Below are 26,293 nucleotides of genomic sequence, written 5' to 3' on the forward strand. Positions count from 1 at the left end.
TCTGCTGTACAGACGTGAATTTACTTCCTTCAGCCTCATTTAAAAAGTAATGCAAAAGTCACGTAATGCATTACTTTCCATAAAAAGTCACGTGAAAGTAACGTAATGCATTACTTTCCATAAAAAGTAAAAAGTAATGCAAAAGTAACAATTCATTACTTCCATAAAAAGTAATGCGAAAGTAACGTAATGCATTACTTTCCATAAAACGTCACGCGAAAGTAACGTAATGCATTACTTTCCATAAAAAAATCACGCGAAAGTAACAACGCATTACTTTCCATAAAAAGTAAAAGGTAATGCGAAAGTAACAATGCATTACTTTCCATAAAGTCACGTGAAAGTAACAACGCATTACTTTCCATAAGTAAAAAGTAATGCGAAAGTAACGTAATGCATTACTTTCCATAAAAAGTCACGCGAAAGTAACAACGCATTACTTTCCATAAAAAGTAAAAAGTAATGCAAAAGTAACAATTCATTACTTCCATAAAAAGTAATGCGAAAGTAACAACGCATTACTTTCCATAAAAAGTAAAAAGTAATGCGAAAGTAACGTAATGCATTACTTTCCATAAAAAGTCACGCGAAAGTAACAACGCATTACTTTGCATAAAAAGTAATGCGAAAGTAACGTAATGCATTACTTTCCATAAAAAGTAAAAAGTAATGCGAAAGTAACGTAATGCATTACTTCCGTAAAAAGTAATGCGAAAGTAACAACGCATTACTTTCCATAAAAAGTACTGCGAAAGTAACGTAATGCATTACTTCCATAAAAAGTAACAAAATATTGTAATACATTACTTTTAAAAGTAACTTTCGCCAACACTGACCAAGACTTGTCATTTGCACGCACATATAGTTACTCTTTTGTAAGTTGATTGCTTCTATTGTCGTCTTTTGTAAGTCGCTTTGGATAAAAGCGTCTGCTAAATGTAGGTCAAGTGTTTTCTGCTCAGGCACAGGTCACGTGATCAAGGCAGCAGACACCACCGATCTGCCTCTCGTTCTCTGTCATGTGACTCCAAACACAAGACCAAGAGCCGGCGGTCTCGATCCAAAGGACCAGTAGTTATTTTTTTAATAGTCAAAGTCAAGCAGAAACCAAGTGTTTTTAGAAAGATGCATGCATAAAGAATATGGGAGAACACAGGCGATTAGTGTTTGATTTAAAGATTAGTTTGGCGTCTTAACACTGCGAAAAGTCGCAGTGTTAAGTTTTTCTTCAGAAGTTCTCATGTGTTTGAAACACGATTTGTATTAAAGTCTCGATAGAAGCATATATTTATATCAAAGACGTAGTATTTTTGCCATTGCCAAATAAAGACGATTTTAACATATTGCATTTCAACAGCGTGAATTCAAGTTCATGTGGATTTATGAATGAATTTCTAGATTTAAAATCTGCTTTGAACGGTCTATACACTAACATTTTGTGAATACTTCCATATGCATTAAAGTTAAATTTAACCTTATTGTAACTATTAGTTAAACAGGATTTTAGTGCATTAAGTTCTAGTTACTAGAAAATGATAAAAAAAAAAAAAATGCATATGCAAACAGTTATCAAATCATTATCAAAGGTTAATAAATGCTGTAAAAATGTATTGTTCAATGCATTAACTATGAAGCACTTAAAGACGCAGATGGACAACACTAGTTTGCATCCAAGTTTATTTCTGAAATTCCCTACTCCCTCTATACAAGAAAAAATGACTTTCCACAAAGGCAGCAGTGAACGCTCAGTGATAGTAATATCTATGTTAAGGGCAGGGGAAAAAATCATCAATCACAGTGTACGCTTGCTTTTTCTTTAAATAATTCCTGCGGTCATCTTTGGCAGGGTTTGGCGGTCAGTTTACAGTCAGGCCGAAGTTACAGTTCAAGCCAATAGAGCTGCAGGCTTCAACTTTACAAAAGCCAATGCAGGAATGCTGCGTAATACTCGGACAGCGGCCGTCCAACGTTTGCAACGCAGACCAAAAACAAAGACTGCCAGGGACGCAACAGCACTTTAAGTTTCATAAAATCGTATAGACAAAAAATAAATCTACAAAAATGGAACTAGTAATATTACACAACGATTAAACGGGGTTCGTTCGACTACACAAAACCGAAGTTCTTGGTCTTGATGGCTAGTAAAAGTTTCTGTTTGAGAATCTGTTTGGAAGAGTAGAGTGGCACGTAGAGGCGAGAGATGCAGGTGTTGGCGGTGGGCAGGTGCTGGTCGTCCGGCGGCCGGATGGTGATGGAGGGCATGGGCTGGAAGCCTTCTTCACTGGCCGGCAGAGACGGGCTGGACGTCCAGAAGTACACCTGCGGGCGGCACGCACCGATGCATTAACATCTGCTGTAGGCTTAAATGAATAGAGGAAAAGGAAGACACATCCTACCAGGTCCTGGCGCTCCGTCATGCTCATCTTCTCAACGATGGACCAGAACCAGCGCTTGAACTGCAGCAGCTTCTCTGCATTCTCACCTGCAAGTTCGATCAAAACCACACCGGATCAAATCAAGCAGAGCACACAAACCTCGTTCCTCGAACAAATGCGTCAGATTTATTTGTGACCACAGAACAAGTTAAGTGATATTTATGCATCATCTGAAAGCTGGATAAATAATCTTTCCATTGATGTATGGTTTGTTAGGATCGGACAATATGTGGTCGAGATACAACTATTACAAAATCTGGAATCTGAGGGTGAAAAAAAAAAAAAATAATGAGAAAAATCATCTTTAAAGTTGTCCAAATGAAGTTCTTTGCAATGCATGTTACTAATCAAAAATAACGTTTTGATACATTACTAAATATCTTCATGGAACATGATCTTTACTTAATATTCTTATGATTTTTGGCATTAAAGAAAAATCAATTTTGACTCATACAATGTTCTTTATTGTGCTCCAGGGGTCACGTTCTAAAAAAAAAAAAAAGTTTTTTGTTTTGATATTAGATGGGAAACTTGGGAAATTTATTAAAATGTCCATACATTTAAAAAAAAAATTTTTATAAAAATTGTGCGTGAAATTTTGGAGAATTGTATTAAAGATCTGAGAGTAAAGCTCAGCTTCTATCCCAATGTGTTTTGAATATTTTGAATTAGTTTAGCATTTTAATATTTTCAGTTTTCATTTTAATTTGTTTAAGTTTGAGCAATTTTGTGTGCTTGTCATTAATACATTTTTTATGTCTATATAAGTTTTATTTTAGTTAAATTTTCAGTCCAATTTATTTTAATACATCAAATTAAGCCAATGAAAAAAATTATTATTTTTCAAGTAACAGAAAAGATGTGGTTTTGGTTTTCAATTCCTCAGAAAACAAGACTTTGATATCTTAATTTTGCATTACAAGTAAATGCATCTTGATTTAAATTCGGGATGCAATTTAGTGATGTATATCAGAGTGAAAGCTTCTGGAGTGTAGGGAGGGATTTCACCCTTTGACAAGAGTTTGATTGACAGGCGACTGGACCAATCATAACACTGAATCCATCATTCTGTTTGACTAACGTCAGTGCACTATGAAGCCCTGTCGTCTTTTCAAAGTTGAGACGACATATCTCAGATGTTCATTCATGTTTATTTCATGCTATAACTAGTAATAAAAAGAAAGAGATGATCAGTTCACATGCCATTGAGCAGAGGTGATTCAGTGTTGTGATTGGTCCGATCACCTGTCAATCAAAAGGGGGCTAAAAGCCTGGTCACTGATTAAAGATTATACGTGCAAACCCTGTAACATTTTATCAAATCATTCTGAATTCAAGCACGTACCTGACTCGTCATTGAAAGAGGTGAAACTGATGAGCATCTGGACATTAACTTCTCCACAGCCGTTGACCAGCAGCCTGAAGTCCTCCGCCGTCAGGTCCTCCAGAGCGTTCTTCGGAAGCACATCCAGAAGACCCTTGCGCATGGCCTGCAAAACAACATCTTGCATCTTGATACTTGCATCGTCATCGCATCTCATGCACCACTGATAAGGCTGCCTCTTTAATGCACACCTAAAATTCATGTTTTTTTCTTTTAAATTCGACAAATATTTGACAGGCAGGGAATGCATGCACTGAAAAACTGTTCAGCTTGCATAAACGCATCTGTCAGATGCATGAATGTAAATGATTATCTGGACGGTTGTAGCTCCTTCTAGAGCATGCACAGCTCTCGGAGACGTTACTCACATGCAGAGGCTGTTCTGCCACCACCAGCATGCGGTGCTCTGCGTATCTCCTCACGTACTCGTACACGTTCAGAGGCGTCACAGGCATGTTGACCCCGCCGGACAGGAGCTCCACCTGCAGAAGCAGAAGCAAACCTTCAGTCACGAGCACAGACGGAGAGCTCTAACGCTCTGACGCAGAGACGCTGGAGCCGTTACCTGTCCAGATCCTTCCTCCTTGCAGAGGTCGATGGCGAAGGCCAGGTCCATCGCTGCAAACACAGCCTCCGCCTCCTCGGTCTGAGAGTGACGAATCAGCTGCCGCAAACTCTCGTACATCACTGGATCGAAGAACGCAAAGTCGTGCCAGTTGACCTGCAGACAAGAGAAGAGAACGAGCCTCAGTATTACTTCCCTGCAATCTGATTATATTTACAGTTTAAAAGCAACTTTAGTTTTATATTTTCATTTTAGATCAATTCAAATGTCAAATTGTTTCTCAAATCTTCTCAATCTTTAATTTTGTGTTAAATTATAAATCAGACAACAAACGTACCCGATTAGACATGCTTTTTGATTATGAATTTAATTATTCCATTAAAACTGAACACAAACATTTAAATAGATTCTGGAAAAAATAAAAATTAATTTCATAGGGCCTTTTAAAAAAAAATTTTTTTTAATTTGCATTAAAAAAAAAAGAGCTTTTATTTCTTTTCCACCTTCTGTGTTCTCCACTTTAATGTTTTAATTAAATATTAGTTATCAAAAAGAATTGAAATCATGAAACTTAACACTTTGAATAAATTGTTTTCAATTAATTAGACATGCCTTTTTACTATTAATTTTATTAAAATGGTATCCAGAAAAATTTAAACTCGGAACATGTTTTGGTTAAAAAAAAAATAAAATAAAAAAAAATAATATGATTTCACAGTGTCCTAAAAAGGTCTTTTTTTATACTTTTAATAAATTTGTTAAATTTAACAACAAAAATATCATTGTTGTGCCCTGTGAAATGTTTTATGTTTTTTGTTACATTTTTTAGTTTAATGGTTAAATACAAAATTTGGGGAAGAAAGTACCACTAAAATAAAGATGTCATAGAGCCATAAAAGGACAATTTTGTTAAACTTTAATTGCATAATAAAAATATTATCGCAGCCCATATTTTTCCACCCTTAATTAAATTTTTATCTTTCCATTTTAATTGTTTAATTACATTTTAGTAATCAAAAAGCATGTGTAGTTAATTAAAAATCATGAAACTCACAATTTAAAAACGTCATATTCAAGTTTAATTAGACATGCTTTTAGTAAAATTTTATTTAACCATTAAAGCAGAATCCAGAAAAATGTAATCGAATTTGATTTTTTTTTATTTATTTTTTTTATAGCCAAACCTCAGCGATTGGCGGATTATCCTGTCTCTATTACACCGAGATATTCACCTTCCTGCCGAGCAGCACCTTGATGACGTGTCTGTTGAGGGTGATGGGGCAAAGCTCATTCTGGAGCAGACACAAGCCAAGTATCCTGGAGGCAGAGGGTCACGGTCGTTAGTTTGAGGTTCAGTCTCACACAGATGCTCAGGTGAGTGCGTCTCTCGTACCTGCCGATGTTTCGGAAGCAGTTGAGCCTGGCCTCCGTGTTCTTGCCCGGACGGGGCGAGTAGAAACCCCTCTTTCCCGGTTGGTAGAACAGAGGAGCGTTATCATCCCCGTCATCAGGGTCGTCCAGCTCCATGTCTACCACACTGCGGGTCGAACCGTGCCTCTTTCTGTTCTCCTGCTGCTGGAACATCAAACTTACATCAGACCATAAAGATCGACGGTCCAGAATCATACGCTCAATCCATCCTGATGCAAACGGACCAGAGAAGAGTCTTCGGGTTTTCGATGTGACATACCTGTGTTTTCTCAGGAGTGTCGAGGAGGCCGAGGTCCAGGATACTGTCCGCGCCGTTCTCCCTGCGCAAGAGAGAGAAGACCATTCATGTGCATTTAAAAAAAAACATCACAAAATCAAATGCATACATTTAATTAAGTGCATTTTTAAATAATAATAATAAAAATAAGACAGAAGTTTTTTTTTATTATAGTATCAAATTAAGATATTCATTTATTTTAATTATACTAGTTAATAATTGTTAAATTATATGCTTATTAAATACAGTAAATAATTGGGTTCATATACATTTAATAATATTATAGTATTTAATCATAGTATTTAATAATTATGTGATTTTAATTAGACTGTTCTACAATTATAAAATATTACAATGTGTAAATATTTACATTAATAAATACTATAATTATATATGTAATTCCTAAATATATTAAATACTATAAATAACAGTAATTAGGTTCATTATTATGCAATTTATTTTATTGATATTATAGTATATATTTAATATATATCATATGCTTATTTAGTAGCATTTAATGTTTATGTGATTTTAATTACACTATTTAACAATTATAAAATATTAGTGGTAAATATTTACATTATTAACTATTATAATTACAAATTAATTAAATTAAAAAAAATATATATATATATATATATAAAATGAGTTACATTTTTTAATGATTAAATACTATAATATTAATATATACTATAATATCATTAAAATAAATTGCATATATACATATATATACAGTATTGTTCAAAATAATAGCAGTACAATGGGACTAACCAGAATAATCAAGGTTTTTAGTATATTTTTTATTGCTACGTGGCAAACAAGTTACCAGTAGGTTCAGTAGATTGTCAGAAAACAAACAAGACCCAGCATTCATGATATGCACGCTCTTAAGGCTGTGCAATTGGGCAATTAGTTGAAAGGGGTGTGTTCAAAAAAATAGCAGTGTCTACCTTTGACTGTACAAACTCAAAACTATTTTGTACAAACATTTTTTTTTCTGGGATTTAGCAATCCTGTGAATCACTAAACTAATATTTAGTTGTATGACCACAGTTTTTTAAAACTGCTTGACATCTGTGTGGCATGGAGTCAACCAACTTGTGGCACCTCTCAGCTGTTATTCCACTCCATGATTCTTTAACAACATTCCACAATTCATTCACATTTCTTGGTTTTGCTTCAGAAACAGCATTTTTGATATCACCCCACAAGTTCTCAATTGGATTAAGGTCTGGAGATTGGGCTGGCCACTCCATAACATTAATTTTGTTGGTTTGGAACCAAGACTTTGCCCGTTTACTAGTGTGTTTTGGGTCATTGTCTTGTTGAAACAACCATTTCAAGGGCATGTCCTCTTCAGCATAGGGCAACATGACCTCTTCAAGTATTTTAACATATGCAAACTGATCCATGATCCCTGGTATGCGATAAATAGGCCCAACACCATAGTAGGAGAAACATGCCCATATCATGATGCTTGCACCTCCATGCTTCACTGTCTTCACTGTGTACTGTGGCTTGAATTCAGAGTTTGGGGGTCGTCTCACAAACTGCCTGTGGCCCTTGGACCCAAAAAGAACAATTTTACTCTCATCAGTCCACAAAATGTTCCTCCATTTCTCTTTAGGCCAGTTGATGTGTTCTTTGGCAAATTGTAACCTCTTCTGCACATGCCTTTTTTTTAACAGAGGGACTTTGCGGGGGATTCTTGAAAATAGATTAGCTTCACACAGACGTCTTCTAACTGTCACAGTACTTACAGGTAACTCCAGACTGTCTTTGATCATCCTGGAGGTGATCATTGGCTGAGCCTTTGCCATTCTGGTTATTCTTCTATCCATTTTGATGGTTGTCTTCCGTTTTCTTCCACGTCTCTCTGGTTTTGCTCTCCATTTTAAGGCATTGGAGATCATTTTAGCTGAACAGCCTATCATTTTTTGCACCTCTTTATAGGTTTTCCCCTCTCTAATCAACTTTTTAATCAAAGTACGCTGTTCTTCTGAGCAATGTCTTGAACGACCCATTTTCCTCAGCTTTCAAATGCATGTTCAACAAGTGTTGGCTTCATCCTTAAATAGGGGCCACCTGATTCACACCTGTTTCTTCACAAAATTGATGACCTCAGTGATTGAATGCCACACTGCTATTTTTTTGAACACACACCTTTCAACTAATTCAACTAATTGCCCAATTGCACAGCCTTAAGAGCGTGCATATCATGAATGCTGGGTCTCATTTGTTTTCTGAGAATCTACTGAACCTACTGGTAACTTGTTTGCCACGTAGCAATAAAAAATATACGAAAAACCTTGATTATTCTGGTTAGTCACATTGTACTGCTATTATTTTGAACAAGACTGTATATATATATATATATGTATATATGCAATTTATTTTAATGATATTATAGTATATATTAATATTATAGTATTTAATCATTAAAAAATGTAACTCATTTTATATATATATATATATATATATATATATATATATTTTTTTTTTTTTTTTTCAGATGCTGTAAAAAAATATTTAAAAAACACCAGAAGAAAAAAAAAATTCTGTGGTTTTTGTGTGAAATCTGAGCGGCACATGCTCCTGACAGGTGTGGTGAGATGACTGACCTTCCGTGAGTGATGAGGAGCTCCATGGCTTCTTCCACACGGGCTCTGAGCGAGTCCTCACTGGCCAGGAGCAGCAGCAGCTGAGCGGGAGAGAGCTCCAGCAGCATCCCCGTGATCTTACTGGCAAAAGCCTGTAGAGAAGAGCACAGGTCACACACTACATCAGCTTCTCAAAGCCCCGTGTTCATGAATACTGCTGGCTGTGCTGGTGTGTACCGGCTGCATGGCGTGCACTCGAGGGTAAAGTCTCTCTCCTAGAGCTTGTCTGTGAGCCGGAAGAGGCTCTGGTTCATCACTCGGGTTTCCTTCTGATGCAGGTCTGAACGGCCGTGTGTCGATCGACAGCTGTCTCCTCGAGTCCCTGCAAGAACCGTGTGGAAGAACTAAAGTAGGGCTTCAGTAATTATTATATAGAAATAAAATTAGTCATTTAGCAGACGCTTTTATCCAAAGCGACTTACAAATGAGGACAGTGGAAGCAATCAAAAACAACAAAAAGAGCAATGATATATAAGTGCTATAACAAGTCTGTTAGCTTAAACGCAGAACACGTAGCAAGGGCTTTTAAATAATATAATGAATAAAAAGAAAACAGAATAGAAAAAGAATAGAGCAAGGGTTTTTTTTTTTGCTTTTGTTTATTGTATAATAAATGAAAAGAAAACAGATAAAATAAAAATCTAGGTTTATAATCTTTTTGTATTCTATTAAATTTTACATAATAAAAAAATGAATCCCAACAAAATTAATAGTATTGCTCAAAAAAAAAAAAAATTTCATAAAAGGTTATTTTATTTTTAATTATACTTTTAAATAAATGCATTTAAACAACAAAAAAAATACCTAACAATTAATAATACTGTTTACATTTATTTTCCCAGAATATACATGAATATATCCAAAAAGATTCTTTTTTTTTTTTTAAATAATAATTTAAAATAATTGCATTTAAAAAAACATCACTGATTACATTTTCTTTGCCAGAAAATACATGGATATATCATAAAAAGATGATCTTATAAAACAAAATAACATGAAATAATAATTTTTAATAATAGTGTTTTTAAAAATCTCCATAAAATATAGCTTCAATGTATTCATGAAAGATGATCTAAAAAATATATATATATATATATATATATAAAAATAATAATCATCTTAAATTAAGATATTGCTGAATTTTATTTTTTGAAGAAAATATAAATTTCCAGAAAATACATGAATATATAATAAAAGTTTCATTAATTTTACATAATTAAATATTTTTAAATAGTATTATTTCAAAAAAACATTAATATTACTTACATTTATTCCACCAGAAAATACATCAATATATCATAAGAGATTATCTTCAGTATCAAATAATTATAAACAATGGTTTTATATATTAAAAAAAAGGTATACCTGTCACGGTCTCGTCTGGATGCAGCTCTCAGTCCTCCGCTCCTCCTCTCACGCTCACGGTCTCTGTTCCTCAGACGCTGCATGAGATCTGCACACACACACACACACACACACACACACACACACACACACACACACATATCACTCGCAGAGCCAAAAAATATTATATACACTGAAAAAAAAAAAATACTTAAAAATTTGAACAAATCAGAAAAATAAAAAATAAAAGGCATCGAGGATGAAAAACATCAAATTATGCTTAAAAAAAAAAAAAAAAAAATTCTAAAAAGGGCTAAAATCAGTAACTAACACAAATACTCACTGCTAGCCTGCATTCCCTTGCTGACGCTCTGAACACAGTCCAGGTTGGGCAGCTTGTCGTTGGAGAGGAAGGCCTGTGCGATGGCCGTGTAAAAGCTCCGTGCCACTCCGCTGCCCTCTCCAGGTTCATCCTTGAAGGTCACTTTGACGCGGTGCACTGCCATCGGTGTGGTGGTGCAGCGGCGGCCGAAGTGAGCGTTGATCTGCCGCATGGTCTGCTGGATGAGCTGCTCTCGGTCACGGTCCACCTCCAGAGCCAGATCACGAGACTGCAGGTTCCTCAGCTTCTCCATCTCACGCCGAAACTTCGACTCCTTCACCTCGAAACCCCCCAGTTCAGTCAGGATCTGTCCCCCCCCACCACCCGAGCAAAGCAGAGGTTTAACGCTGGGAACAAAACAGCTTGACCGGCAGCGCAGGAATGAGCCGTACTCACAGATCCCGGTTCTGCTCCGACGTCCTCCATGAAGACGCGTCCGAACAGCTCCAGGGAAAGCCGCCAGCGGCCGAGCAGCATGTCGTGAGAGATCACCATCCCCATGAAGCTGCAGTGAGGACTGGAGGAGACCGACCAGATGTGTCACTAAAGAAGTCATTGGCAGCTTTCTTATTGAATCTGTGAGTGTGTGGACTCACATGAACGTGGGAAGCGGCGGGCCGTCGCTCTCGGTCAAACCGATCTCTGCGAGCAGGCTGCTCTTTAACTGAGCCGCCAGATCATGAGGCGAAGGGCCGGGTTTAGACGCGTCCATGTCCTGCTCCGCGGCCGTCTGCCCCTCGCCGACCCTCTGACGAGACTCCATCCTCATCACGTTCTTCATGTTCGCCGAATACGACATCTTTGTGGGTAGAATCTGGGATGAGAATTACCCGTAGTAAAATATTGTAAAAAATATTGTTTTACTTCTCACTGTTTTTGAGAACTGCATTTCTTACTGCACTGAGAAATGTTTTGTAGAATTTTTTATATAATGTTAACATGAAGACAGATTTAAAATATATATATATATATTTTATGCATTTAAAAATATATATATATAAAAAAATTTTTAAATATTTTATATATATATATATATATATAAATAAAAATAACTTTTTTCAAATATACTTTTTTTATTTAAATGCATTTTTATTTAAAATAAAACTACATGTAAAACTAAAATATGAAAAATGTTTTATATAAATGTTTACATAAAGACCTATTTAAAATACATTTTAAATAATTATATATTATATTCAAATATCAAAAAGAAATTGTAAATGCATTATTTAAAATAAAACTACATATAAAAATTAAATAAAATATAAAAAAGCTATAAAACATTTAAAACTAAACTAAATCTAATCAAAATAAAACAGAAACTACATAAAACTTAAACAAAAATACACAAAATTTAAATGAAATTAAAAGTGGGTAGGCTTACATGTATTTGAATAAATAAAAAAAAGCATTTAAACACACAAACACACAAAGATGACAATACAATTTGGCATTTTAAAAATGCATTGGAAATTTTTAAATGTACTTAAAATAACTTTATGAAAAATGCACCAATTTTCAGTATTGTAAAAATAAATAATTAAATATAGAGTCATGTTTACCTGCAAGCAATTCATGTCCACACTCAGATCCGTCAGGCCTTTACTGGCCATGTACGAAGATGAATACAGACCCTGACTTGGTCTTCCAAACAAGTCCTCCTTCCTAGCATTGGGCTGTGAGAGGAAGAGGACGAACAGCAGTGTTACAGACAGGAAGGACATCACAAACCCCCTCTAGTGAAGGACAGGACAGCGCTGACCTGCAGGAGATGCGGCTGGTCCGCCAGAGGAATGGCCTCGGCGAGGGGCACTTCGAAAGGGTTGGGAGGGATGCATCCCAGGAAGGTCATGGAGTCCGAGCGGCGGAAAAAGGGATGGTGCTGTCCGGTCTCAGCAGGGAGCGAGTCCTCGTCCTTGTCCTGCAGGGAGGAGCCTGAGGAGTCCAGAGGAACAGAGCAGTTTGATTGGTCCACTTCGGCTCGAAAGGCGACTCTTAAAACATCGGTGCTGAACTCACTCTGATTGGTGTCCTCGTCGTTCTCGTGCTCCGAGTCCTCGTTGTCCAGACCGAGCTCCAGCAGCTCACGATTCCTGAAACAGGAAGAGAACATTGTTTAGAGAACTCACAATACACAATAAAACAGATCAGGACAAAGAGTGTTATATTAATTTGAGTTTTCACCTCTTCCTGTCAATCTGAGAGGTGTCGAGGGTCGTCTGCAGATTCATGGCTTTAATCCAGTAGATGAGGGCCTGGAAGACGTACGCCACGTGTTTGAGCGAACACACATCCAGCACAGGAAGAACGTCCGAATGCTCGTCATTATGGGAACGCATCAGAGACAGAGCGTAGTTCAGGAAGTCTCCTCGAGCAGACATCATCCCCTGACGAGCCGTCAGAAGTGTTGCAGCACGCCTGGGACACGGAGAGGGAAATTATAATACGGGAATAGAGAGCTGCAGGAGTGATGCGCTTGTAGGTCAAAACCAGGAAATTAGCATTTATACTGAAGTATTAGCATCATACTTTAGCTTTTTAGCACTTCTGACTCCATCATACTGAAGTCAATGGGTGTTCGGTTAAATGACAAAAATATTGCACATTTTATTCTACTATATAAAATACTCCAGATTACAAAAAAAAAACTAAAAAACTAAATAAGATTAAAAATTAAAAAATAAAAGAAAAAAAAAAATAAATGAATTAAAAAAATTAAAAAAGGAAACTAAAAACTAAAACAAATATAAAACTAAAACCAAAAAATTAGAAAAACTATAATAAAAATTTAAAAATTAAACTAAAACTAAATAAAAAAGAAAAAAAAGCATTAAAAAACTAAAATAAAACTTCTTAAAGTATAAAATAAAAAATAAAAATTAATACAAATAAAAGATAATCCACAAGCTACAAAATGACAAGCTATAAAATTATATTGGGTTTTTGTCGAGGGAACCACAGAAATTAGAAAATTCACATTTTTTATTTCATACAGACTTAAAGGAATAGTCCACCCCAAAAAAAAAACAAAAAAAACAACTCATCGTTTACTCATTCTCATGTCGCTCCAAACCCATACGAGTTTCTTTCTACTGTTGAAAACAAAAAAGACGATATTTTGAAAAATGTTAGTAACCAAACAATTGACGGTAGCTATAGACTTCAACAGTGTTTTTTTTCTCCATACTGTGGAAGTCAATGGCTACCGTCAACTGTTTGGCTACCAACATTCTCAGTTTTCCACAAGTTCATCAAACAACCGCAGTAAGAATATTTCATCAAGCACGGTGAGTAATGGCTTCTCCTACAATTGTTATTTGCACCTCTTGCCACATGTACAGTTTATCTATCTCTGTCGCTGATGAGGGATTCACATGTGATAAATGCAGGGAAACAGTTAGGCTGACAGAGAAGATTTCAGAATTAGAGACACGCATCCAAACTTTAATTGAGGACAGTAAGAATGTTAGGGCTCTAGATATGGCTTTGGATGCGTCTAGCTCAGGGACTCCTGTACATTGTCCGGTTCCAGCAGAGCCCCTGCAGCAGGGCAACTGGGTGACGGTGAGGCAGCGTAGTCGTGGGTCAAAACACCGCTCTTCTGTTCCGATCAAAACATTAAACAGGTTCTCCCCACTCAGTGATGCACCCACTGAGAAACCTGATGAAAGTGCTCTAGTTATTGGTGATTCTATTGTACGGAACGTGAATATAGAGACACCAGCCACCATAGTCAAATGTTTACCGGGAGCCAGAGCGCCTGACATCTTGGCAAATTTAAAAGTGCTGGCTAATGCTAAACGTAAATACAGTAAGATTGTTATTCATGCCGGCGCTAATGATGTTCGACTTCGCCAGTCGGAGATCACTAAAAATAACTTTAAAGAGGTGTGTGAACTTGCAAGCACGATGTCAGACACTGTAATATGCTCTGGTCCTCTCCCTGCTTACCGTGGTGACGAGATGCATAGCAGATTGTCATCACTCAATGGCTGGATGTCTAAGTGGTGCCCACAGAATAACATAGGTTATATAGACAATTGGACGAGCTTTTGGGGCAGACCTGACCTGTTTAAAAGAGATGGTCTTCATCCCTCCTGGGGTGGCGCCACTCTTCTGTCTAGAAATATGGCACATAGTCTTAGTGTTTATACTTGACTAACTGGGGCCCAGGTCAGGAAGCAGACAGACTGGCTAAACCGACCGTCTGCTAGCTGCCTCCCGTCACAGAGGTCAGTTAATTCTCAGCACATAGAGACTCTTTCACCTAGATATCACACTATAGAGACTGTGTCTGTTCCACGAACTAGAAAATACAAAAAACGTCCAAACCAAGTTAAGGTTAACAATTTAATTGAGGTTCAACAAATAAAAAACAAATGCAATATGGATAAACAAATGATAAAGATTGGCTTATTGAATATCAGATCCATTTCTACGAAAACACTTTTTGTAAATAATATGATAACTGATCATAATATAGATGTGCTCTGCTTGACAGAAACCTGGCTAAAACCTGATGATTACATTATTTTAAATGAGTCCACCCCCCAAGATTATTGTTATAAACACGAGCCGCGTCTAAAAGGCAAAGGGGGAGGAGTTGCTTCAATTTATAATAACGTTTTCAGGATTTCTCAGAGGGCAGGCTTCAAGTATAACTCGTTTGAAGTAATGGTGCTTCATATAACATTATCCAGAGAAACCAATGTTAATGATAAATCCCCTGTTATGTTTGTACTGGCTACTGTATACAGGCCACCAGGGCACCATACAGACTTTGTTAAAGAGTTTGGTGATTTTACATCCGAGTTAGTTCTGGCTGCAGATAAAGTCTTAATAGTTGGTGATTTTAATATCCATGTCGATAATGAAAAAGATGTATTGGGATCAGCATTTATAGACATTCTGAACTCTATTGGTGTTAGACAACACGTTTCAGGACCTACTCATTGTCGAAATCATACTCTAGATTTAATACTGTCACATGGAATTGATGTTGATAGTGTTGAAATTATTCAGCCAAGTGATGATATCTCAGATCATTATTTAGTTCTGTGTAAACTTCATATAGCCAAAATTGTAAATTCTACTTCTTGTTACAAGTATCGAAGAACCATCACTTCTACCACAAAAGACTGCTTTTTAAGTTATCTTCCTGATGTATCCGAATTCCTTAGCAAATCCAAAACCTCAGAACAACTTGATTATGTAACAGAAACTATGGACTCTCTCTTTTCTAGCACTTTAAATACAGTTGCTCCTTTACGCTTAAGAAAGGTTAAGGAAAACAGTTTGACACCATGGTATAATGAGCATACTCGCACCCTAAAGAGAGCAGCCCGAAAAATGGAGCGCAGCTGGAGGAAAACAAAACTAGAGGTATTTCGTATTGCTTGGCGGGAAAGTAGCATATCCTACAGAAAAGCATTAAAAACTGCTAGATCTGATTACTTTTCTTCTCTTTTAGAAGAAAACAAACATAACCCCAGGTATTTATTCAATACAGTGGCTAAATTAACGAAAAATAAAGCCTCAACAAGTGTTGACATTTCCCAACACCACAGCAGTAATGACTTTATGAACTACTTTACTTCTAAAATCGATACTATTAGAGATAAAATTGCAACCATTCAGCCGTCAGCTACAGTTTCGCATCAGACAGTGCACTATAGACCCCCTGAGGAACAGTTCCACTCATTCTCTACTATAGGAGAGGAAGAATTGTATAAACTTGTTAAATCATCTAAACTTACAACATGTATGTTAGACCCTATACCATCTAAGCTCTTAAAAGAGATGCTTCCAGAAGTCATAGGTCCTCTTCTGACTATTATTAATTCCTCATTGTCATTAGGATATGTCCCCAAAACCTTCAAACTGGCTGTTATTAAGCCTCTCATAAAAAAGCCACAACTTGACCCCAGAGAACTAGTTAATTATAGACCAATCTCGAATCTCCCTTTTCTGTCCAAGATACTAGAAAAGGTGGTATCCTCACAATTATATTCCTTCTTAGAGAAAAATGGTATATGTGAGGATTTCCAGTCAGGATTTAGACCGTATCATAGTACTGAAACTGCTCTCCTTAGAGTTACAAATGATCTGCTCTTATCATCTGATCGTGGGTGTATCTCTCTATTAGTTTTATTGGATCTTAGTGCTGCTTTTGACACAATTGACCACAACATTCTTTTGCATAGACTTGAACACTTTGTTGGCATCAGTGGAAGTGCATTAGCATGGTTTAAATCGTACTTATATGACCGCCATCAGTTCGTAGCAGTGAATGAAGATGTATCATATCGATCACAAGTGCAGTATGGAGTACCTCAAGGCTCAGTACTAGGGCCGCTACTCTTCACGCTTTATATGTTACCCTTGGGAGATATCATCAGGAAACATGGTGTTAGCTTTCACTGTTATGCTGATGATACGCAGCTCTATATTTCTTCGCGGCCCGGTGAAACACACCAATTTGAAAAACTAATGGAATGCATAGTCGATATAAAAAATTGGATGACGAGTAATTTCTTACTGCTAAATTCAGAAAAAACAGAGGTGTTAATCATAGGGCCTAAAAACTCTACTTGTAATAACCTAGAACACTGTCTAAGACTTGATGGTTGCTCTGTCAATTCTTCGTCATCAGTTAGGAACCTAGGTGTGCTACTTGATCGCAATCTTTCCTTAGAAAGCCACGTTTCTAGCATTTGTAAAACTGCATTTTTCCATCTCAAAAATATATCTAAATTACGGCCTATGCTCTCAATGTCAAATGCAGAAATGTTAATCCATGCATTTATGACTTCAAGGTTAGACTATTGTAATGCTTTATTGGGTGGTTGTTCTGCACGCTTGGTAAACAAACTACAGCTAGTCCAAAATGCAGCAGCAAGAGTTCTTACTAGAACCAGGAAGTATGACCATATTAGCCCGGTCCTGTCCACACTGCACTGGCTCCCTATCAAACATCGTATAGATTTTAAAATATTGCTTATTACTTATAAAGCCCTGAATGGTTTAGCACCTCAGTATTTGAATGAGCTCCTTTTACATTATACTCCTCTACGTCCGCTACGTTCTCAAAACTCAGGCAATTTGATAATACCTAGAATATCAAAATCAACTGCGGGCGGCAGATCCTTTTCCTATTTGGCGCCTAAACTCTGGAATAACCTACCTAACATTGTTCGGGAGGCAGACACACTCTTGCAGTTTAAATCTAGATTAAAGACCCATCTCTTTAACCTGGCATACACATAACATACTAATATGCTTTTAATATCCAAATCCGTTAAAGGATTTTTAGGCTGCATTAATTAGGTAAACTGGAACCGGAACACTTCACATAACACCGTACTTTCTACATCATTAGAAGAATGGCATCTACGCTAATATTTGTCTGTTTCTCTCTTGTTCCGAGGTCACCGTGGCCACCAGATCCAGTCTGTGTCCAGATCAGAGGGTCACTGCAGTCACCCGGATCCAGTACGTATCCAGACCAGATGGTGGATCAGCACCTAGAAAGGACCTCTACTGCCCTGAAAGACAGCGGAGACCAGGACAACTAGAGCCCCAGATACAGATCCCCTGTAAAGACCTTGTCTCAGAGGAGCACCAGGACAAGACCACAGGAAACAGATGATTCTTCTGCACAATCTGACTTTGCTGCAGCCTGGAATTGAACTACTGGTTCCGTCTGGTCAGAGGAGAACTGGCCCCCCAACTGAGCCTGGTTTCTCCCAAGGTTTTTTTCTCCATTCTGTCACCGATGGAGTTTCGGTTCCTTGCCGCTGTCGCCTCTGGCTTGCTTAGTTGGGGTCACTTCATCTACAGCGATATCATTGACTTGATTGCAAATTAAAACAGACACTATTTCAACTGAACAGAGATGACATAACTGAATTCAATGATGAACTGCCTTTAACTATCATTTTGCATTATTGAGACACTGTTTTCCAAATGAATGTTGTTCAGTGCTTTGGCGCAATGTATTTTGTTTAAAGCACTATATAAATAAAGGTGATTGATTGATATACAACCTCAAAATCTGAGTAAACGCTGACAGAAACACCCAATGCCCAAAGGACTCACCTTCGACCTTCCAGGGTGCGTAGACTGGCCTCCTCTCGCGGCGTCATGCGCTCTCGGCGTCCGGCGTGCTGTGAAGCGTGCAGCGGGTGACTCGGGTGTCCAGGATCACCGGCCGAGGACAGAGCAGAACCGTAACGCAGCTGCGCTTCAGTCGAATCCATGATGGACACCATCCAGTTCCAGGTGGGGATCAACTTATCCTCCACGAAGTTCTGCAGAGTGACATCATCATCAGTACTCTGGCTTCACCGCAGTCTGATTTTGGAAGGCCGGGCGACTCACCTGCAGATTGACGGCGTCCTGATAGCTGAGTTTGACGGCAGCGGGGTACTGCGTGTAGACCAGGTGGTTGTATTTGGGGATGAGGCTCATGAGGTCAGAGATCTGGCGGATGACGATGCTGTAGGCTCGAGCCAGGCTGCTGGCGGAGGTCAGGTAGCTGCTGGAGTTACTAGCCTCCAGAGCTGCGGCTGCGGCGGCTGCGCTGGTGCTGATGGCACTGCTGCGGCGCAGGTTTGAAGGATCGATGTAGATCAGACCCGTGGAGCTCGCTGGAGGAGACATTAGAATTACTGCTAGTGATAAATTACCTATATGCTGCGAATTATGGTGCATTCAAGTCCTAGCAGAAGTTTTTACAAACTGAAGGAGGTAATTGTGACATTCGATGCATTCAGGTCAAGATTGCAACATCAATGAAAAATAATGTTGTCAATGTTAACAGAAAATAAGCAAAACTAACTTTTTTTTGTTTTATGAATTTAATTTTGCTGCATTTTCATTTTTGGGTGAAGTGACGAAATATATATATATTTTTTAAGTTAAACTGAAAATATTCAAATAAAATCTAATCCGAAATAATAAATACTTTAATATTACATAACACTAAAATAATACTGAAAATATCATTAAAAGGATAAAAGATGTTCTTTAAATACCTTTGTTTGAAGAAATGTTAGACGATGTACTTTTTCCACAAAAAAAATTCAAACTCGAGTTCTACAAAATATTATAATTTGAATGATTGCACATCAAATGTGTTTTTTAATTTGATTTACTAAGGTGTTAGATATGCATGTATAATAAAACTGTATATATCCATCCACAATTGTACAGAGCGGTCATATTTTGTAAAGGCAACTTAGCTAGTTTTATTGTAAAAATATATTTTTTAATTTAATTAAATACAATAAAATTTACTAATCTATACCGACCAACTTGAATGCACCAAAATACCGTATTTTTCGGACTATAAGTTGCACCTGAGTTTACGTCGCATCAGTCCAAAAATACGTCATGACGAGGAAAAAACAAGTCGCACTGGACTAAAAGTCACATTTAGAACCAAGAACCAAGAGAAAACATTACCGTCTACAGCCACAGGAGGGCGCTCTATGTCTTCAGTGTAGACTACAGGAGCACTGAGCAGCATAGAGCGCCCTCTGGTGGCTGCAGACGGTAATGTTTTCTCTTGGTTCATTTCTCTCGGTTCATGTCAAATTAATTTTGATAAATAAGTCGCACCTGACTATAAGTCGCAGGACCAGCCAAACTATGAAAAAAAGTGTGACTTATAGTCCGAAAAATACGGTATTCAGAATGCAACATTGAGAGAAACTAAAATGCATGATTATCTTTTTTTTTTTTGGTGTTTTACATAATTTATGAATGCAATAATAACATGCGACTTCAATGCAATTAAATTTTCCGTAAAATCTGGTCATCCCTTTTCCTTGGACGGGTGGAGTGAGACACTGACCAGCGGGTGTGGATGAGCTGGACGGAGCGCCGCCGGAGGAACGCTGGCTGGGTGTCGTGCGTACGGCCCACTGCATGGACCGCGGCGCCTGGGCCGCACTGTTAGCATGCGCTGAGCCCGTGGTTCTCTCTAGAGGCTCGTCCAACAGGAAAGTCTCCTGATCCACATCGTCACTCTGACTGCTGCTGCTGTCCGAGTCACTGGAGTCATTCGACTGGGAGTCGTCCTCGGAGAAGAAAGCAGGAACGCTGCTGGCACCTGCAGGTTATGCAATGGTTTACACTGAAAGTGATTGACGTGTCAAATAAATAAACAACACAAATAAAAGACATCTCTTCATATAAACAAACTAAGGCAATTATGCTACACAAAACATCTGAACGAGACAAAAACAGCAGACGGGCTGAATGGGACGCAATTTCACTTTCTGACAGCAGGTGGCGCTTACGGAACAGCAGATACAGCGTTTACTTGCAAACTCGCATAAAAAGTGTTAAAAAACTACAAACATGGCGGATATACTCAAGACCGACGGACAGATAGAGAAAGGGATTTGAGCGATTAATAATCAATATCTAACCTGATGAAAATATTAATGTTATTCATTTCATCTGCAGCAACACTGAACTTTTATAATGATACGTTTAATGGTCATTAAATTTAAAATGCATCATCATCAAGTTCTCTGCATGATAGACCTGTGACTAGCAGATCAACGTGCCTCTTCATTTCTCTCCAATACGGCAGGAAATCAAATTAAATGACATGTGCATGATGTGACAAGATGATTGACAGGGCAGTTTAAACAGTGACAGAATGCACGTTACCAAATTAAAGCAGCAGCAGTGACGAAGCTTGCGTACTACTCTTCTGCATACTCAATAGTATGTATTTTTTCTTCACAAAGCGAGTACATACTTTTAGGGCATAGTATAAGTAGGCAGCAAAAGGCACCTGACTTGATAGGAAATAGGAAAAATTTAATGTTCGACCCACTAAATGTAATTGTACAGGTATAACATGGAGTTTACAGTCCTTGTCTGAAGCTGGTAGCTTCCTGCACACTCAGTAGGTAATGCAGAGGGCGAAACAAAACAGGATGGAGTGCCACAATTAGAGAAATTGCTGCAGTTGTGTCAAAGTGATGCACCTGCTTCAGATCCGGCGGTGGCTGCGGTCACTACGCTCCTGCGGCCGCTGGCGTTATCCTGATTGCTATGATTACTCTCGCTGTCACTCTCAGTCTCCGCAGCTGCCAATAAATCCAGCTCCATGTCGCTCCCTACACACACACAAAAAAATAGAGATTGTGACCTCAGTCTCATTAACAGAAGAAATTGCTGACTTCTAGATGAAAGCACAACGAGCAGCACCAGTGTTTCTAATATACTTGTGTTTTTCCCCAGGGGACACAAAAACTCAGGAAATGCTCTGCCATGTAAGGTCTGGGCAATGTGCGCAAAACAACCATCACAGTATTTTTTTTTCCCCATATCATTCGATATTTATAACAATATTCACTTCATACCAGTAATAGGGAGAAAATCCATCCCATATAGCTTACTGAAAATCTTAGCTTTTAATTTTTTCTGGTGCCCCATTGTTTTTTTTTTTTTACAATTTATCTTAAAAAATTATGTCTAATTTAATGTTCACAATTTTTTTTTTTTTTTTTTTTTTTAAATGAGCACAATAACTTGAACTTGATATAAATTAAAACATGAATAAAATATCTGTTATGTTATATACCTCAAACTATTATTATTTTTAATGTGATGTCTACATTATTTTTTAAAAAGCATTATTTCTATCACATTTTCTTTGGGTTGAATCAGACTATTATTTTGGTTGTTTATTGAGAAGACCTTTAACCTTTAACCTGTGACTCACATTTTTGAACATAGACTTAGAAAGTGCATGATCCAAACCTAAATTTTTATAATTCGTGACTGAAAACATTTTGTAACATGATTTTGATGTACCATTTTCACGGCAATGCAGCGTTTGAATTTAAAACGGGTTTCAAAAGGATGAAATTGGAGATTTTAAGTTTTCACGTGATATATAATTTCTGATGATTTCCAAAAAGTGTGATTGAGAAAAAGGCAACAAAGACGACCTTTTATTTTTTTCCACAAAAGGTCAGAACTTTGTATATAGGTTTGGTAAAATATCTATTTAGGGGTCTTAGACCTTTCCAACGATATTCAGTTTGTCATTATTAGATTAGGATTTAATTGTAATACAGTGAAGTAAACGTAGGCGTCCCACCGAGGGGACGAATGGCAGTTAACAGGTTAATTTTTTCAGATAAATATTGATTAATCACTCAACCCTACTGTAATGTGTTTTGGGAGCTTCATTAAAACCTTATCAGATAAAACAGTGCTTTCCGAGTCAAATTTGCTATGAAGAGTGTTCACCGTCTTCATCGTGCTCATCATGCTGCCCTTCGACCTCTGCGTTCTCCTCGCCCTGCTCCTCCTGGTCATCATGATGATCCTCCTCACCTGCAACACCCTCCACCACCTCCACCTGAACAGGTGAACATCCAGGAGCATTCAGAGAGAGCTTCAGGCAAACAAACCAACTCTAAAACAAGTGATGTAGCATTGCACCTCTTCGACATCAGCAGAAACGATATCATCCTGCTCTTCGTCTCGTCCGCGGGACGTCTGTGATTGGCTGCTTCGGCGAGGCTGAGGATTCCTGATGATGTAGGAAGACGCCGACTGACTGGAGCTGAGACACGGGACAACACCAGCATTAATGACAGCTTCAATAAGATCCGATTTAATACTCGGTGTAAACTTAAGCTACAGCAGCAGTTTCCAGCCAGGTGGGCTCTTAATGACTTTAAATGTTTTACATTAAGGTGGAAAAAAACATTGAAAAATGCTCAGTAAGCTAAAAAAAAGTGTGATTTCTAGACTGTAAATATGTATTTCTCTAAATAAAGTGCTTGACGTTTCTTAATTTTTTCTAGTTACTCTTAGCTCGAAAATGTTTTTAAATATAGAACCAGCTCTGTTGTTTTTATTGTGGCGGCAAAATATATAATGCAATGCAATACAGGGATGTGCAAATAAACCCTGGAGCACAAAACCTCTTGAGTCTAGAGTCTCTGGGGTGCATTTGTAGCAATAACCAAAAATACATTGTATGGGTCAAAATTATCGATTTTTCTTGTATGCCAAAAATCATTAGGATATTAAGTAATGATTATGTTCCCTGATATTTAGTAAATTCCTAACCGCAAATGTTTCAAAATATTTTTGATTAGTAATATGCATTGCTAAGAACTTCATCTGAACAACTTTAAAAGTGATTTTCTCATTATTTTGATTATTTTGCACCCTCAGATTATAGATTTTCAAAAATTGGTATCTCAGCCAAATATTGTCCTATCATAACAAACCACACATCAATGCAAAGATGATTTTTCAGCTTTCAGGTGATGCATAAATCTCAACAAAAAAAAAAATACACTTGTGACTGGTTTTGTGCTCCAGGGTCACAAATATGATGCATCTTGGGTAAAAAGATTTTTTTTTATCTAGTTACGCCAAAATCAAAAATATTTTTAAATACTTTTAAATCTTATTGTTAATTCTTATCCAGCAAACCACAAACGACTGAAAATGTTAATTCACTTCCTAAAAAGAGCAGAAACCTCTTTTTTCCAAATTTCTGTAATTCTGAAGTATGATTATTTTAGTAGCAACTTTTAATCCACGGACAAACTAAGTTTCTGTAAACTACAAAAGGCTTTGAAATCAAGCTTTGTCACTGTAACAGATGCACCACAGGGTTATTCTACACGGAGATGCAGTGATTTCTGTGCTCCTGAAGCGTCGCTCACCTGCTGGACTGATCTGGAGAGGGTCGTGGTGGCAGCGGCTCCACAGAGAAGAGCTCCTCGCTGCCCTGTACGGCGTCGATGCTGGTGCTGGCCAGAGTGAAGGGCGCTGTGGGCCGAGCGATGCCCATCCGAACCGGCACGATCAGAGACTCGGCCACATTACAGAGCTCCTCCACTGCGTACGGCAACAGAGCCTGGAAAACACGTCTGCACTTCCCGATGGGCTGCGGGATGAAGTTACTGAAGGAAACACAAGAGAGAGAGAGAATGTGAGTAGTGTGAAACCAACTACTCTACTAACTTTTTTGTTTTTGCATAAAGATAGATTATAATTTGTTGATAGAGTAATCTTATCAGACAAAGTTCAGTAACTAAGTCCTACTTTTTCTTCTTGGAGGATGCCATCTCCACACTGAGGATGACAAAGACTCGTGCCACGGAGCGCAGGAACCTGCGTGTGACCTTGATGGCCTCCTCCCTGCGGCCCGGAGTGTATTTATTCTGCAGCTCCTTCACCAGGGTCCCCAAAAGAGTGTCGATAAACTAGAAAACAACAAAAATAATGTAGATACACTCTGCACTCAAACTTAATGAGTTTAGCTGGAACTCATTATGGGAAGAGAAACATGCAAAATAATTAAATATTCAGAAATGCATGATCTTGGACGCACAGTGATGTCTGGTGCACACTTGACGATGAGGCAGTGTGTGAAACAGTCCAGTCTGATGGTGCCGCTCTGCTGGTTCAGGTACATCTGCTCCTCTGGTAAAAGGTGAGCGATTCTGCTGCTGGCGCTTAATCTGGAAGGATACAAAACGTTATGTTAGTTGAGTAAGTACCAATGAATTCGCCTGCGAGATGTTCAGTGCTGGACTCACGGGTCTTTGTTTTCCTGAGAGCCGAACATTATCATGGACTTCAGCGCGTTCCAGTCCTGCAACACGCGCTCTAGAGCCAGCTGGGCGAAGCGAGGAGGCTCCAGGTCGTGATCCGGCATATCAGAGTCTGAGAGAAACACACACACACACACATTAAAGAACAGTGCATGTACGAGAACACTGGTTTGCAAAACTGAATCATGCACTATAAAATCATGAACATTACGTTAAATTCAAGATATTTCTACACTTTTGATGCTTTGTATCAAAAGTTAAAAACATACTTCCATTAAAATTCTTTATATAAAACTAGAGACTGACAGATGTATCGGTTTTGCCGATTAATCGGCACCGATAATTGATTGCTGGATAAAATCCATGCTGATAGTTTATCTGGGTTGCATCTGTTGCTAAAGCGGCTGAGAAAGTGTCGCTGTCATTATACAGAACGAGAGCGAGAGCGACTTCTAGAGGCAGAAGAAGGGGTCGTTCCATAAAACAAGTTTAGCAAACAAGCCACGCTTATTTCTGTTATTTTGAAGTGCAGCGATATCGTACAGCGCCTGAAAAAAGTCCCCAGCAACTCTGCCATTGCTGCAACTACACAAACTAGCTGGGGACTATTTTCAGGCTCTGTGTGATATCACTGCGCCTGCTCAGTTCCTTGATTATTACGTCGGAATGAAAGCATAGTTCCTAGCCGTATCGACCAAAAAAAAAAAAACACTACTTTTCATTTTCCGTTGGTATTAGTACACGATGTGACTACAGAAGAGTTGATTTTTAATCAGTAAAAATTTAGAGACTCTTTGGTCATTTTTGAGCAAGATGCTAATGGCCTAATCTGATTCAATGATCTATGCTAAGCTAAAAGCGCTACCGCCAGACCCGGAGATCGGCTGAATGGATTTAAAAACGGTAAACTCAACTGTTTAACTCATGAATGAGCCTATTGGAACGGGTTTAAAAATACAATGAAACGGTGTGTATACAGTACGCAAAAGTGCATGTTTTTATCTCATTACCAAGTAATTAATTTGTTGACTAGATGCTGCATTAGTTTGCTAGCAAGGCTGAAAGGATGCAGACATTAGCAGCATTTAAAGCGGTTGTGCATTTCAAAATGCGGCCAAAACACACAAGTGATTATATGAATATTTTTTATTCACGTCCAAAGCATGGTTCAGTACGTTTTTCTTTCTTTTTTTACCGTACATT

The 26,293-nt window shown here is 37.9% G+C and overlaps 1 protein-coding gene across 1 annotated transcript in view; it reads right to left on the reverse strand.

The window, feature by feature from the left end:
• Positions 1-1,660: 1,660 nt before the first annotated feature.
• Positions 1,661-26,293, reverse strand: part of LOC113059381 (E3 ubiquitin-protein ligase UBR5-like) — a 49,062-nt gene continuing 24,429 nt past the window's right edge. Inside the window, exons 31-58 of the mRNA XM_026227846.1 lie at positions 25,076-25,202; positions 24,868-24,997; positions 24,579-24,739; positions 24,197-24,436; positions 22,953-23,076; positions 22,758-22,869; positions 21,485-21,616; positions 20,335-20,592; positions 18,858-19,126; positions 18,576-18,787; positions 12,663-12,896; positions 12,498-12,571; positions 12,241-12,413; positions 12,041-12,154; positions 11,075-11,292; positions 10,875-10,995; positions 10,440-10,785; positions 10,118-10,205; positions 8,930-9,074; positions 8,714-8,844; positions 6,075-6,135; positions 5,778-5,959; positions 5,617-5,701; positions 4,385-4,540; positions 4,188-4,301; positions 3,781-3,925; positions 2,397-2,482; positions 1,661-2,319 (exon numbers count right to left, since the gene is read on the reverse strand). Of these exons, the coding sequence (XP_026083631.1) occupies positions 2,107-2,319; positions 2,397-2,482; positions 3,781-3,925; positions 4,188-4,301; positions 4,385-4,540; positions 5,617-5,701; positions 5,778-5,959; positions 6,075-6,135; positions 8,714-8,844; positions 8,930-9,074; positions 10,118-10,205; positions 10,440-10,785; positions 10,875-10,995; positions 11,075-11,292; positions 12,041-12,154; positions 12,241-12,413; positions 12,498-12,571; positions 12,663-12,896; positions 18,576-18,787; positions 18,858-19,126; positions 20,335-20,592; positions 21,485-21,616; positions 22,758-22,869; positions 22,953-23,076; positions 24,197-24,436; positions 24,579-24,739; positions 24,868-24,997; positions 25,076-25,202 (4,451 nt within the window). The 3' untranslated portion in view covers positions 1,661-2,106. The remainder of the gene's footprint in view (positions 2,320-2,396; positions 2,483-3,780; positions 3,926-4,187; positions 4,302-4,384; positions 4,541-5,616; positions 5,702-5,777; positions 5,960-6,074; positions 6,136-8,713; positions 8,845-8,929; positions 9,075-10,117; positions 10,206-10,439; positions 10,786-10,874; positions 10,996-11,074; positions 11,293-12,040; positions 12,155-12,240; positions 12,414-12,497; positions 12,572-12,662; positions 12,897-18,575; positions 18,788-18,857; positions 19,127-20,334; positions 20,593-21,484; positions 21,617-22,757; positions 22,870-22,952; positions 23,077-24,196; positions 24,437-24,578; positions 24,740-24,867; positions 24,998-25,075; positions 25,203-26,293) is intronic.

This window comes from Carassius auratus, chromosome 41 (genome assembly GCF_003368295.1).
Source record: "Carassius auratus strain Wakin chromosome 41, ASM336829v1, whole genome shotgun sequence".
Classification (NCBI taxonomy): Eukaryota; Metazoa; Chordata; class Actinopteri; order Cypriniformes; family Cyprinidae; genus Carassius; species Carassius auratus.